The 16,278-nt window shown below is 41.1% G+C and overlaps 1 protein-coding gene across 7 annotated transcripts in view; it reads left to right on the top strand.

The window, feature by feature from the left end:
* The window catches only part of TMEM62 (transmembrane protein 62), a 51,727-nt gene that overhangs the window by 20,094 nt on the left and 15,355 nt on the right, over positions 1–16,278 (top strand). For all 7 annotated transcript variants that reach the window (XM_084903263.1, XM_084903267.1, XM_084903264.1 and 4 more), the window contains 5 exons: positions 1,950–1,995; positions 3,949–4,090; positions 6,191–6,315; positions 6,459–6,581; positions 11,857–12,012. In XM_084903263.1, coding sequence (XP_084759389.1) covers positions 1,950–1,995; positions 3,949–4,090; positions 6,191–6,315; positions 6,459–6,581; positions 11,857–12,012 — 592 coding nt within the window. The remainder of the gene's footprint in view (positions 1–1,949; positions 1,996–3,948; positions 4,091–6,190; positions 6,316–6,458; positions 6,582–11,856; positions 12,013–16,278) is intronic.

Genomic DNA, 16,278 nt, shown 5'->3' with positions numbered 1-16,278 from the left:
GCAGCCAGAGGAAGGAAGGCCCATTCTTGCATGAATCTTCATGCATTAGGCCCCTAGTTTAGATTATAAAATGGGACATTGTAACCTAGGTTTAGAAATACTAAAGGCCATAATTCTGAAATACAACTATAATATGTGATTTTAAAACTACAGATGTCACCTGGCCGGTGTGGCTCAGTGCTTAAGTGTCAACCTATGAACCAGGAGGTCATGGTTCTATTCCCCATTGGAGCATTTGCCCACATTGTGGGCTTGATCCCCAGTGTGGGCATGCAGGTGGCAGCAGATCAGTGATTCTCTCATCGTTAATCTTTCTCTCCCTTCCTCTCTAAAATCAATAAAAATGTGTTTTAAAAATAAGTAAATACAAAAATATAGATGTCAATGTTGGCCTTAGAGGGGAAAGTTGGTATGGTCCTTTCTTTTTTACATGGAAGAAAAGCTTCTAGCAAAACCCATGCAGGTGAATATTTTTTAAAATATGCATTTTGCTAAGTGAAAGAAGCCAAACTTGCCAGTCTATATACTGTATGATTCCAGTTTTATCACATTCAAGAAAAGGCAAAACTATGGATAGATAACAGATTGCAGTTGCCACGGGTAGGGATGGGGAGAAGGTTGACTATAAAGAGGCCATCAAGAGAGAATTTTGGAAGGTAGTGGAGCTGTTCTGTATGTTGATTGTGGTGGTACATATATTACTGCATTTCTCAAAATCTATAGAACTGTACATCACAAAGAATTACTTTTACTGTGTATAAATTAAATCCCCATCTTCATGAGAGATGGATAATCCCTTTCTGTTTTTTATATTATCATTGTTGTGATAGTAAGGAAATGAACTCTTCTCTACAAGTATCATGATGGTAGTAGATTTGTTTGTTTTATAAAGGTTGACTTTCTTACTGGTTAGTTACTTGTCTGCTTCATTTGATTATTCATTGGTGGTAAGTACCTAATTATATTTTTTAAAATTCTACCATTTTAAGCAGATAAGTCTATCTGGTGAAATATACAGGTGTTGGTTTGATTAAAAGATGCCTTTTTACAAAGCAACTATGAATTATAAATTGAAAATAGGATATCTGGCTTACAACTTTCTATGCTATATTTATATTTCCCCTTTTCCCTGATTCTAATTAGTGGTACAGGTCAAATTGTTTTGCAATAACTAATAAATATGTGTATTTTTTTTTTTTAAGTTTTCCAAGCCACGGTTCTAACTTATTCCAAGTAAGAAATATCAAATAAACTCTTGTGTTTAAATAATTTGCATAGTCCTCAGAGTTCATAATAATCTAACTTAACTTGTATAGGCATAAATGTTTATGGTATGGGCATATACATACATAAGAGCAGAAACTAATCTTTTTTAAGATTTAAGAGGAGAGGAGCTGTATTCAAAATGATCTGTTTTAGAGGCACTTGGTATGTATCCATATATCAGGCATCAATCCAGTCCTTGCTGGCTTCCAGAATCACATGTTTAAAACAATAGCAATAACCATCCAGTCTTATACTTTCAAAGTGATGTGTATTCTAAAATAGTACATAATTCAAAGTATTTATTATTTTCCAGTATACCTGATGCCTTAAACATGTTTCCAGATAATCTGAATTCTATTTTCAAATTAAAAAAAATCTAATTTATTGGCATTCTACCATTTAAAGTGTTATTGAAAGAATTGTAATTTTTCTTTAGTCATTAACCCGTTTGTACTTTTTTCTTTTTACTATTTCGACTGATTTTCAGAGAGAGAGGAACATTGATTGGCTGCCTCCCACACACTTCCTACTAGGGATCGAGCCCACAACTCAGGCATGTGCCCTGACTAGGAATTGAACCAGCAACCTTTTGGTGCCTGGGATAATGCCCAACCAACTGTGCTACACTGGCCAGGCTGCATTTTTCTTTTTAAGATGATGTTTGCTCTTTTCTTTTTAATTAGATTCATTCAATGTTCCAAGTCTGGAGAGCGTCGAGAATTATTACAGGTACTGTAATGAACAAAAGACAGACCATCATGTGTTACAAGAAGGGTACAGTCCATGAATGGGTGAAAAAAAATTTTAACTGATAAATTTCTATTTACAGAAACTGGTAATTTAGAAAAGGAGACTTTTATAAAAATGTGTATGACATACAATTTTTTGTTTTTGTTTTGGGACTTTTTCTTTTAATTCTTATTTCGCATGCTTTTTCTTGGGTAATGGTACTTGTAATCCACATATTTATTTACTTATTGCCATTGATGCATAGCAGAAGTCATTTAGATCAGAGCTTGCCAACTAGAATTCTATAGGTTTTAGGAATGCTGAGATAGTGATTTTCTCAGCTGCTACGGTGGCTGAAGTGCCACGTTGGTCATCTTTGGCTGCTTTGTCCTTTCATTCCAGAATGTCATACAAATATTAAAGTTTTCTTTATGAGCCATGAATATGAAAAAGATTGTGAATGTGAAAGGATCTTGAATTAGAAAACTGATTCTCTGATCTCAATCTGTTAAGATTCTTCTTTTGATTATAAATTCACAGTATTTCTACATTGTCAGTCAAGTAGCAAATATTTATCAAGAGCCCATCATTGGTTAGATAGTATGAGAGATACAAGAGTAATATTTGTAAGGCCTCTGTATAAATGTTTAAGATTCCAGTAGGTGGCTGTAGATCCACCGGTCATGCAGCCACCTAGACAGCCCTTGTATGTAAGTTCACTTACTTATTAAACTGGTCACCTACAAAAAAAAGAATTAATATTTAAAAATATAGTCTATACCTTCAAGGAAGTCTGTCTAGCTAAAGGTGATAAAAAATTGTTTAGGAAACAACTAGAAAACATGAAGGAATTGCTGATGAAATGCTAGATTATTATACATGTAATCACTCTGAGAAATCAGAAAAGGCGGAGGTCAGCTTGGAGTGGACAGAGAGAAGACTTTATTTTTAATTTAAAAAATTTTAAAACTTGGACTTAATTGGCATATGGTATTGTGTAAGTTTAAGATATATAGCATGTTTATGTTACATTTATATATTGCAATATGATTACCACCATAGCTAATACCTCTGTCTTGTCACATAATTATTTTTTTTTTGTGGTGACAAGAATTAATATCTAGTCTCTTTTCATCTTTGAAGTTATAGTATTGTTGACTACTGTGCATTAGGTCTTCAGAACTTATTTATCTACTAGTTGTAAGTTAAAGAAGCCTATAAGAGAAGTGAAAATTGTGTCCAGCCTTTTTTATTTTTCAATATTTTTTAGTGATTTTTTTTTTTAGAGAAAGGAGAGTAAAGGGAGCAGGGAGAGAGATAAAAACATCGATGAGAAGGAAGTATTGATCAGCTGCCTCCTGCACACTTCCAACTGAGGATCAAGCCTGCCATCTGGGACTTTTATTACTGCATGTGGACCCTGTGAATGTTATCAGTATGTTTTTAGGAATTGAAAAAGGTTTACTGACCCATACCTAGACTATCAGTTTTCTCCTTGTTTGATGACTTCGTTACAAGGTTTTATCTCTAGTTAAGTCTCTGTAGCCTGTTTCAAGAAATAAACACCTTTTGTATCTCACTGCACCAAGAATTCTGCTATGTACTTAGTAGGACTTCACTACAGTTTGAATGATTGGTAAGTACTATTTCACTAGGATCTGACTCATCTCTTTTTATAGTGGACTGCTTAAAATCGCCTCCCTACTTCTCTGCTTTCCTTGGCAACATTGTGTGTTGGCTACTGTCTTTAGAGACAATGGGAGAACAATCTTGAAAATTTCTTTTACACTTTATCCATTGTGGATCTAGTTCAGTGTATTTCTCTGACAGATCAGAGTAGGGAAACCATAGTGTGATATTAGGGCATTTAAATGTATTCAGTTTATTTATTTATTTATTTATTATTATTTTTTTTATGATTGCACTAAAACGTTTCTGTCTTGTATTTTTCAGGAAATACTCTGCCATACGCACAGATGGCTCTTTCCATTATGTCCACAGAACTCCCTTTGGAAACTATTCTTTCATCTCTTTGGATGCCACTCTAATCCCAGGGCCTAAGAGGCCCTATAATTTCTTTGGAATTTTAAATGAGGTACAGTAAAAATCTCACTTTGTAGCTAACCTATTTTCTTCAGATATATGTGGCTCACTTAAAATTATCCTAGGGAAATAAGTTCTTATCTAAAAATGCTTGAGAAAAAAAGTTTCCTGTGATTACAGGTATAGCCAGAAGAAATTACTGGCTACTTCAACATTATTTTTGCTATACCTATTCTTACCCTAAAATCTGAGAAAGAAGTACCTCACATTTTATATATATATATATTGATTTTAGAAAGGGAGAGGGAGAGAGAGAGAAACATCAACGATGAGAGAATCATTGATCGGCTGCCTCCTGCATGCCCTCCTCTGGGGACTGAGCCCAAAAGCTGGGCATCTGTCCTGACTGAGAATTAAACTGTGTGCTCCTAGTTCATAGGTTGACTTTCAATCACTGAGCCACACTGGCCGGATTGTTTGCAGAGTTTTTTTTTTTTTGTGTGTGTGTGTGTTTTAATATATATTTTTATTGATTTTTTACAGAGAGGAAGAGAAAGGGATAGAGAGTTAGAAACGTTGATGAGAGAGGATCATCAATCAGCTGCCTCTTGCACACCCCCTACTGGGGATGTGCCCGCAACCAAGGTACATGCCCTTGACCGGAATCGAACCCAGGACCTTTCAGTCCGAAGGCCGACGCTCTATCCACTGAGCCAAACCGGTTTCGGCTGCTTGCAGAGTTTTGATAAATGTCTATACTGGTGTGTAACTCTCACTACAACTAAGAACCGCAGAAAGTTCTTTTGTAAAGTCAGTCTCCACCCCAGGGGACAATTGTTTGGGTTTTCTGTCAGCATAGATTACTTTTGTTTGTTCTAGAGTTTTATATAAATGAGATCATACAGAATGTATTCTTGCATTTGGCTTCTTTTGCTCAGTATGTTTCTGAGATTTATTCATATTATTGTGTCTATTAGGTCTTTCTGTTTAAAAAATACATTTTTATAGATTTTTTATTTTATTATATATTTTTTTGCTAATCCTCATTTGAGGATATTCTTTCATTGATTCTTAAAGAGAGTGGAAGGGAGGGGGAGAGACAGAGAGAGAAAAACATTGATGTGAGAGAGACACATCAATTGTTTTCCTCCTGCACATATCCCAACTGGGATTGAGCCTGCAACCGAGTTATATGCCCTTGACTAGGGATTGAACCCTGGACCCTTCAGTCCTTGGGCCGATGCTCTATCTACTAAGCAAACTAGGGCTTTATTGATTGTTTGTGTAACATTAATCGGCTGCCTCCTGCACACTTCATACCAGGGATTGATCCCCAAACCTGGGCATATGCCCTGACTGGGAATCAAACTATCAACCTCTTGGTGCACTAAAGATGCTCAACAAACTGAGCCTCGCTGGCCAGGGAGTTCTTTTTTTTTTTTTTCAATCCTCACCTGACTTTCCATTGATTTCTTAAGGAGAGTAGAAGAAAGAGGGAAAGGCAGAGAGAAACATCAATATGAGAGAAACGGTTGCCTCCTGAACCCCTACCAGAGGCCAGGGCAGGGATAAGCCTGCAACCAAGCTATGTGCCCTTCACTGGAATTGAACCCAGGATCCTTTGGTCCACAGACTGACACTCTATCAACTGAACCAAACTGGCCAGGGCCAGTTCTTTTTTAATTGCCAAGTAGTATTCTGTTGTATAGCTATATGCAATTTGTTGATGGTTTTTAATTTTGGCTACTATGAATAGAACTGGTAGAAACATTCAGGTATAAGGCTTTCTTTGGACATAATGTGCATTTTGTTTTAGTATCAGTATCCTCTTTAATAATTGCAATGTGGTATACAGGGCTGAAAAGGTTAGTGTTTCTTTATTTTTATAAAGAAATTTATAAATTTTAAAAATTATGTAAGGTAACGATGCTTATTTTTGATCCCTCATCTATTAACGGGATAATATCTGCCCTGTTTATATGTGAAAATAGTTGTAAACTTACAAAGGTCCATACAGTTCATTAATTAGCAGTGTGTCAGCCCGAAACGTAATACAATTATTATTATAATGTTTCAAGGGTGTTTAATCTATTGACATTAGATTTCAGCCTGAGCCTAGTTAAAAGATTCTTCTATTTTTCTTCTTTTTTAGAAGCAGATGAAGGAGCTTTTATTATTGTCAAAGGAAAGTAATCAGAGCAACCACACTATTTGGTTTGGACACTATACAACATTTACTATTCTTTCTCCATCACCAGGAGTTCGGTCAATAATGAGGTAAGGCAGGCTTCTAAAATTGAAATTAATTGTTTTTAGTTATTTTATATTTCTCTACCTATCTTTTCTGAAGAAATATTTGTATGAGTTTGGCACCACAAGTTATTTTTATTCATTATTTCATTTATTTTTTCATTGGTTAGTTCAGGTATAGCTTATATGTGTGGGCACCTCCATGCACTTGGTGGACTGATGCCTGTTTTGCACACTCGTCACTACGAGGGCACTTTGGAACTTGAGGTGGCAGACTGGAAGAACAACAGAAGGTAAGGGGTAATTACCCCACAGAATAAAACTTACACATGTTAACACATTATGGACCAGTAGTCTTATTGCTAGCTTTACCTAGTGGCCAGATAAGTTTCTGTTGAACCAGTACAAAAAACATTTTACATAAATGTTAAAGGCATGCTTTAAAATTAAATACCCACTGCATTTTGAAGTTATTCATTACATGTTTTTACAAGCTAATATATTTTTTAAAGTATGATACTTTGTAAAACACTGTGTAATATGAAGCTAGAATTCTCATGATCCCTCCACAATGTGTTAAGTTTACTAAAGCAATAATAGCTTTCTTATTGCTATCGTGGGTAATCCCAATTAAGGAAAAACTTGTGATATTTCTGTTTTTGAAGTAATTTGTGTACCTGGCAATCTTTGTTGTGCAAAAACTTTTTACAGTAGTTATGTTTGCTATCATTATGTTATATTGGATTTTTCAAGACAAGTCCATTAGGAAATAGTTCTTAAAGTTTAGTATGCATAAGAATTATGGAGGATCTTATTAAAAACTAGAGGTGCATGGGGGTAGGGGGGCTTCCTCAGCCCGGCCTGCACCCTTTCCAATCCAGGATCCCTCGGGGGATGTCCGACTGCCAGTGGGGGATCGGGCCTAAACCGGCTGTCGGACATCCCTCTCACAATTTGGGACCTCTGGCTCTTAACCGCTCACCTGCCTGCCTGCCTGATCGCCCCTAACCACTCTGCCTGTCTACCTGATTGCCTCTAACTGCTCTCCCTGCTGGCTTGATCACCCCTAACTGCTCCCTTGCCAGCCTAATTGCCCCTAACCCTCCTCTTCTCAGCCCCTGCCACTGTGGCTTTGTCCAGAAGGATGACTGGAAGATGTTTGGTCGAATCAGTCTAATTAGCATATTACCCTTTTATTAGTATAGATTAGTCAGCTCAGACAGCCATAACAAAATATCATAAATTTGTGTGGCTTAAACAACAGAATATATTTTTCTCACAGTTCTGGAGGCTGGAATTTGGGGTCAGGGTACCAGTATAGCATCTTCCCATACACCAGAAAGTAATGGATTGATTGCCAATCACAGCACATGCCCAGGTTGCAGATTCAATACCCAATCCAGTGAGTGCAGGAAACAATGGAACAATGTTTCTCTCTTCCTCCTCTCTCTGAGATCAATTAAAATGAATGATAAATAATATTCTCTAAGTATGGTTTTAACAGGAAATACATTAGTGATTTATGAAGTGAAAAACTTGTTATAACATATACAGCATGGCCCCATTTAAATAATATTTATTGATTTTCCCTGATCGCCGGGTCACCTCCCATCCCCAAGGGCTCTTGGACTGTGAGAGGGAGCAGGTCGGGCTGAAGGACACCCCTTCCGCCCCCCCTTCAGTGCATGAATTTTCATGCACCAGGACTCTAGTAAATAAATAAAAGCTGTTGTGCAAAAATATGTTACTTAAAAAATAAATATGTAAATACATAAATCCTATGTAATAAAAGGCTAATATGCAAATTGACTGAATGGTGGAATGACCAGTTGCTATGACTCACACTGACCACCAGGGAAAAGGTGCTCCCACAGAGGGAGCGCTGCTCAGCCAGAAGCTGGGTTCACAACTGGTGAGCACAGTGGCAGTGGTGGGAGCCTTTCCTGTCTCGGCTAAGGATGACCGACTGCCAGCGTAGGCCTGCTCCCCAGACTGTGAGAGGGTGCAGAAGTGGACCAAACTTTGAGAAACACCAGGACCAGCCCTGGTCGGGTAGCTCAATTGGTTAGAGCATCATCTCCATATGCCAAGGTTGTGGATTCGATCTCCAGTCAAGGTACATACAAAAAGCAACCAATGTGTGGGCACATCCCCAATAGGGGGTGTACAAGAGGCAGCTGATCGATGATTCTCTCTCATCGATGTTTCTAACTCTATCCCTCTCTCTTTCTCTCTGTGAAAAATCAATAAAATATATTTTTTATAAAAAAGCAACCAATGAATACATAAAAATAATGAAATTTTAAAAGAGAAAGAAAAACACTATGACTAGAAATATGTCATTTTTTTCTTTTGAACTTTAATTTAAATTTTTTTAATATATGTATTTTTTATTGATTTCAGAGTAAAGGAAAGGGAGAGAGAGAAACATCAATGATGAGAAAGAATCATTGATTGGCTACCTTCTGCACGCCACACACTGAGGATGGAGCCGCAACCCAGGCATGTGCCCTGACCGGGAATCGATCTGTGATCTCCTGGTTCATAGACGATACTCAACCACTGAACTATACCGGCTGGGCTTCAATTTAATTATTAATTTTTATTTTTAATTGATTTTTAGAGAGAGAGAAACATCTGTGTGAGAGCAAAACAGATTAGCTGCCTCCTGTAAACCCCCTACCTGGGATTAAGCCCAAAATACCGGCTTGTGTTCTGACCAAAAATTGAATGGGCAACCTTTCAGTGCATGGGATAATGCCCAACCAATTGAGCCACACTGGCCAGGGCTCCCCTGAATTTTATATCCACATTTCTAGTTATTGCTACTAGAGTTAGTGATTTAAGTTCTTCAAATAGATGATAATTGGTTTTGTTAAGGTTAATGTCTTCCTAAGAAGAAATAGAACTTATCAAAAGCATACAGTATAATTAAACATAGAAAGAGAACTAAATATATTATAACTTTGATAATAACATTTAAGTGCACTAGTTTAAGTATCGATGATTATCACTTCATTGTTTAACTATTATCAATTGCTGTTTATTAAGACTCAGTGCTCTGCAGATATTAGGTACCCAATAAATATTAGCTGAGTTGAATATGTTTTCTTTTCATTTTTTAATATCTCCATTAATTAAAAAGCAGCTTTACATTGTAGACTAGAGGCTCGGTGCACAAAATTTATGCACAGGGGAGGGGGGTGTCCCTTAGCTCAGCCTGTACTCTCTCCAATCTGGGACCCTTCAAGGGATGTCCGACTACCCTTTTAGGCCCGATCCCCTGGGCCTACACGGGCAGTCGGATACCCCTCTCACAATCCAGGACTGCTGGCTCTCAACCACTCGCCTGCCTGCCTGCCTGCCTGCCTGCCTAATTGCCCCTAACTGCCCTTCTCTGCCAGCAAGGTCACTCCTAACTGCCCTCCCCTACTGGCCTGATCGCCCCTAACTACCCTCCCCTGTGGCCCAGTTGCCTCCAACTGTCCTCCACTCCCCTGCTGGCTCAGTCATCCCTAACTGCCCTCCCTTGCCAGCCTGGTTGCCCCTAACTGCCCTCCCCTGCAGGCATGGTCTCCCCCCAACTGCCCTCCCCTGCAGGCCCAGTCTCTCCCAACTGCCCTCCCCTGCAGGCCTGGTCCCCCCAACTGCCCTCCCCTGTAGGCTTTGTCCCTTCCAACTGTCCTCCCCTGCTGGCCTGATTGCCCCCAACTGCCTTCCTCTACCAGCCATCTTGTGGTGGCCATCTTGAATCCACATTGGGGCAGCCATCTTTGACCACATGGAGGTAGCCATCTTATGTGTTGGAATGATGATCAATTTGCATATTACTTTTTTATTAGATAGGATGGTACTTACTCATTTTAGTTGGTTTTTGTAGAATCTGGGTAAAAGCTATGCTTGAAGCCTGTAATTAGTTGGCTACTGGCTACTATAATTACTTTGAGTCTTATAAGACCTGTCTTTTTGTGACTGAAAGGCTGTGGGCTGGGCTGGAATTGCTTTGTTCCTAATCCTTGATCGGGCTCTTTATTTAAGTGATATTAATTATGAAACCTTTTTCTCCTCTTCCCACCTGCTCTCCTGTGTTTTAACCCTGGAGTTTTATTGAAAGTATCTAACTTTTACCTGCCCTTACTAGACATTTGAGTTGTCCTAGTAAAATAGTTTTTAAAAATAGTATATTAGTAATATTAGGCCAGGCTTTGTTGTAGATGCAAATAAACGTGTGACTTAACACAACAGACATCTATTTTTCATTTATATAAAGCTGGTATGAGTCAGGCAACTCTCTTCTAGAGGGTGACAGGGATTCAGACTTCCTCCATCTTAAAAGGCCACAATTTCAACACCTCAGTTCTAGTACTTTGGACCAGAAGTGTGATATGTGTCACTTCTGTTCACAGCCCATTGGTCAGAACTACTCACATGGTCCCAACCTAATGCCAGGGAGCCTGGGAAATGCAGGGGAGCACATGAGTATTTGGTGAACACTCTTGTTTCTACCATAGTCAATTATTTCTCAGTTCTGAAAGTTATAAAATGCAAAACTGGTTATTCCTTTTTCTTGTTGTTGTTAATCTTTACTCGAGGATATTTTTTCATTGATTTTTAGGGAGAGTAGAAGGGAGAGAGACTAAGAGAGAGAAACATCTATGTGAGAGAGACACATCGATTGCTTGCCACCTGTACTCACCCCAACCTGGGGCTGGGGATTGGGCCTGCAACCAAGATACATGCCCTCGACTAGAATTGAACTACTTGGGACCCTTTGGTCCATGGGCCGGTGCTCTATCCACTGAAACAAACCAGCCATGACAAAACTGATTATTCTATAACTTTCATTGTGCATTTAGGAAATCAAGACAACTTAATTTTTAAAAATATATATATTTTATTGATTTTTTGCAGAGAGGAAGAGAGAGGAGTAGAGAGCTAGAAACATCGCTGAGAGAGAAACATTTACCAGCTGCCTCCTGCACACTCCCCACTGGGGATGTGCTCGCAACCAACGTGCTTGCCCTTGACTGGAATCGAACCTGGGACCCCTCAGTCTGCAGACCGATGCTCTATCCACTGAGCCAAACCGGTTTCGGCAAGACAGCTTAACTTTTGTTAATTTCTTTGAAATTATAGCAATAAAGATTTAAAAGACAAGTGAAAGGTTTCTGATTGTGTTTATTTTAATATTTTATGTAGCATTGTTGATGGTGTGAAGAATGTCAGATATTAGGCTTAAGATGAATATCTCAGGTTCAAAATGAATTGATTCAACAAGCATTTATTAAAAAATCATTTAAAAATTAAAGAGTGTATGCTATGTACCAGACATTTATCAAGGCGTAGTTAAATTCATTTCTTCAGTCAAATCCCAGTTGTGACAAATGTGAAGTATAAAGTGATAAAGGCCAGAGAAAGGGACAAAAACAATATTATTGACTCTGCGTTCAAATTCATGATCTCAAGATGTATTGTATATTTTTATATTTTTACATTTGTTCTGTATATAACCTTCATGCCTCTTAAAATGTGAAGTGACTAATTGCCTTATCGTCCTCTGTTCTCTAGGTACCGCATCTTTGCTTTTGACCATGACCTCTTTAGCTTTTCAGATTTGATCTTTGACGAGTGGCCTGTGGTTCTCATCACCAATCCTAAGTCGCTCCTCTATAGTTCTCCTCAATATGAACCACTAGAAAGAATCCTTCACTCAACACACATCAGGTTTGTAGAAAAATTTCAGAATTTTCTTTCAGTTTGATATTGATGGAGAATAAATCATTGTGACTGCATTCCCATGTACAGCCATGAGATGTCCTACTTTAGTTGTCTCAACAATCTAAACATTATGTAAAGACTAGAGGCCCGGTGCATGGGTGGGGTCCCTCGGCCTGGCCAGCGATCAGGACCGATTAGGGCCTGCTGGCCAGGGGGAGGGACAGGGCACGGGAGTTTGGCCACCAGCCCAGAGGAGGGAGCCATGGGAAAAGGGCCACATCCACTGCCACCCATCCCGGCCCCCTGTCCCGGCCTGGGGCCCAGGGAGAAGGCAACAGGTCGCTGGGCAAGGCATGGAAGGAATGGATGCTGCTACCCCGCCACCTTGTGATTCCCTGCCCCCCCCACTCCTGTTTCCTTCGCCACTGCACTGTCACTGTGGCGGCTGGGTGGTGGGCCAGTCAGGGCCTGCCAGTTGGGGAAGGGATGGGGTGTGGGAGGTTGGCCGCCAGCCCCAAGGAGTGAGCTGGCCCTCGGCCCCTCTGGGAAAGGGGCTGTATCTGCCACCACCACCCCCAGTTCCCATCCTAGCTGGGGCCCGAAGGCCCTGGTGGGGTTGTGGGAGGAGGCGATGGTCACCAGGCCAGGTGGAAGGAACGGATGCCGGATACCAATGGCACTCCGGCCGTGGGAGGTTGGCTGTGGGTGCGCACTGACCAGCAGAGGGCAGCTACTGTGTTGATCTTCTGTCCCCTGGTGGTCAGTGCACATCATAGCAACTGGTCAGCCAGTCTTTTCAGTGGTTATGGTTGCTTAGGGCTTAGGCTTTTATATATATACTAGAGGCTTGGTGCACGAAATTTGTGCACTCCAGGGGGGGGTCCCCAGCCTGGCCTGTGCCCTGTTACAGTGTGGAATCCCTGAGATCCATCACCCCAAAGAGGTAGGTCCTGCCTACCCATCCAGGCTCCTCAATGGATTGCCCCAAAGAGGTAGGCTGGAGGTGGGGGTCCCACCTCCATGCGGTGCAGTGCCAGGAGGCAGGACCCCCAGGCAGGTCTCACCAGGAGGCGGTGAGACTCCCAGGCAGGCTTCGTGCCTCGCACGCAGCATCAAGTCCAGCCCACCCACCTGCGTGCGCCTGCTGTGTGAGCAGTCATCTTGTGATGGCGTGAGGGCATCAAGGCATGACAACTACTTAGGCTTTTATTAGTAAGGATACTGGAGAGGGGTCCCTCAGTCCGCCTCCCCCCTCTCACAGTCCGGGAGCCCGCAGGGGGAGCAGGCCTAAGCTGCAGTCTGGCTCCTTCTGTGCGACGCTACGGGCTGATCACAGGCAGAGCCACTCCCATCACCCTGCTGCTGCTATTGCCAGCTGCAGTGGCTGCGAGGTCTGAGCCCCGAGCCTCGCAGCCTCGGGGGCTCACGGCAGCCTGAGCCCACAGTTTCCGTGAGCCCATGGCTACCTGAGCCCTGGATCTCGTAGCTGCCTGAGCCCATGACTGCCTGAGCCTCGGGCCTAGCCACCACCTGAGCCCACAGCTGCCTAAACCCTGGGCCTCACAGCCGCTGTGGCTTTGTCTGCGTGGATGTCCACCCTAATTAGCATATTACCCTTTTAATAGCATACATAGACCAATTGGTTACTCTTTCATTCCAATTCAGTTAAAAATATATTTTAGCCCTGGCCAGTGTGGATCAGTTGGGTGGAGTGTCATATATATATATATATGTGTATGTGTGTGTGTGTGTGTATATATATATATATATATATGTGTGTGTGTGTGTGTGTGTGTGTGTGTATGTCATATATTTGCTAGTATGCAGCTGAAAGTTTAAAAACTATCCAGAAATCCATAATTCTACCATTATTACTTTTGTGTATTTTATCCCACCTTTTTTTCTGCATGTTGTTATATTGTTATAATTATAATACACATATTCTAGGGTTATTCTAAGATATTCCTTTGTGTACTACTTAAAACAGTTATATTTTATATAATTTTTTTTTTTCATTTTTTTACATAGCTTTCTAAAAAAAGAAAAAGCTATATAAACCTTATGGAATTAAATATTCCGTTGCCATGTGAATGTGACTGTGAATTAAAGAGACTTATGAGACCTTTCTCAAACATAAAGGCACTCTTATAAATATATGTACTTTCTTTTTAAGCATATTTTCTCACTCTTCCTTCCTCAGAGAGGAAGAGTGAGAAAGATAGAGACATCAATGATGAGAGAGAATCATTGATTGGCTGCCTCTTGCATGCCCCCTACTGGGGATTGAGCCTGCATCCTGGGCATGTGCCCTTGACTGGAATCGATCCCTGGACCCCTAATTCTGCAGGCTGATGCCCTATCCACTGAGCCAAACCAGCTAAGGTAATATATGTACTTTATGTTCTTTTAAATTTTGTTTTGAAAAGTAATACAACCACCACCTTTGGAAAATAGGGGGTGGGATTTTATGTATATCCTTACCCTTCACCAATAGAACTGTTATTAATGATTTTGAGTTTCCCTTAGTAGGCATTCTCTTTTAGGCATGTTTTTATATAGTTATAATAATAGAGCACCAACTATTCTTTTTTAAAAAATGTATTGGGCTGACATATCCTATCTAATAAAAGGGTAATATGCAAATTAACCATCATTCCACCACGCCCACCAGCCAATCAGAGCAAGTATGCAAATTAACCCCAACCAAGATGGCTGCAGCCACAGAGAGTAGGTGGGAGGCTTGGGTTTCCCTGGCAATGGAGGAAGCTAAGCTTTCGACATACCCTGGCAGTCCCAGGCCTCCACTCAAGGCTACAAAATTTCAATTATAGAAGATAAATAAATTCTAGATACTAGGGCCTCCGCTTGGGTTGCCAGAGGGTGTGGCTGGTCTGCAAACCACCATAGGCCCCTCACCCAGGCTGCCCCATGCCCCAAGGAAATCCCCTGATCTAGGACACCCTTCAGGGAAAACCAGCTATCTCCCACCCATGTACCAGGCCTCTAGTCTATCTAAAGTAAAATGCAGATTGACCATCACTCCAACACACAAGATGGCTGCCCCATGTGGTCAAAGATCCTGCCCCCATGTGGACACAAGATGGCTACCACAAGATGGCCAGCAGGGGAGGGAAGTTGGGAGGGACCAGGCCTGCAAGGGAGGGCAGTTGAGAGGGACCAGGCCTACAAAGGAGGGCAGTTGGGGGCGTTCAACCCTGCAGGGAAGGGCAGTTGTGGGTGGTCAGGCAAGTAGGGGAGGGCAGTTAGGAGGCACCAGGCCTGCAAAGGAGGGCAGTTGGGGGCGATCAGTCCTGCAGAGGAGGACAATTAGGGGTGAGCAGGCCAGCAGAGGAGGGAAGTTGGGGGCAAAAAGGCTGGCAGGGGAGCAGTTAGACATCAATCAGGCTGGTATGGGAATGGTTAGGAAGTGATCAGGCTGGCAGGCAGAAGCAGTTAGAGGCAATCAGGAAAGCAGGCAGACAAGCAGTTGGGAGCCAGCAGTCCTGGATTGTGAGAGGGATCCCAGATTGGAGAGGGTGCAGGCTGGGCTGAGGGACCTCCCTTCCCCCATGCACGAATTTCATGCATCGGGCCTCTAGTATATATATAAAAGCCTAAGCAACCTTTACAACTGGTTGCTATGATCTGCACTGATCACCAGGGGGCAGATGCTTAATGCAGAAGCTTCCCCCTGGTGGTCAGTGCTCTCCCACAGCCAACCTCCCATGGCCATCCAGCCTCCCGTAGTCCCTCCTCCCAGCTGCTGGCCCCGATAAGCCTCAATGGGGACTAGGTGAGATGGCTCCCATGCCCTGATCACTGGCCAGGCTGAGGGATCCCACCTGTGCACGAATTCCTACACCAGGCCTCTAGTTTGTTAATAAAAGTATACAGGTTTCAGGTATTCAATTCTACAATACATCATCTGTATATTGTATTGTGTGTTGACCACCCCAAGTCAAGTCTCCTTTTGGGCCCAGTCTATTCTAATTCCTATATTTTTCTTTCAACAGATAAAATATATCACAATTTATCTAACCATTTTTCTATCTGAACTTTTAGATTTTTTTCCCAATTTGGAGATAAGCCATCTGATGCATACAGTCTTTCTTCATTTGAGTAATTTGTTTAGTGTTCTAGAAATGGGATTCTAAGTGAGTTTGAATTCCCATACAACTATTGATAAAGATTGCCCAATTACATTTTTTGTAACTAAAAATCAGTATTTTTTTTTAAATTGTAGTAAAATACACATATATAAAATTTGCCATT

This window comes from Pipistrellus hanaki (assembly GCF_964339955.1).
Source record: "Pipistrellus hanaki genome assembly, chromosome: 1".
NCBI classification, from domain to species: Eukaryota; Metazoa; Chordata; class Mammalia; order Chiroptera; family Vespertilionidae; genus Pipistrellus; species Pipistrellus hanaki.
Note: the sequence above shows the minus strand (reverse complement) of the source record. Positions and strands in the feature narration are given on the sequence as shown.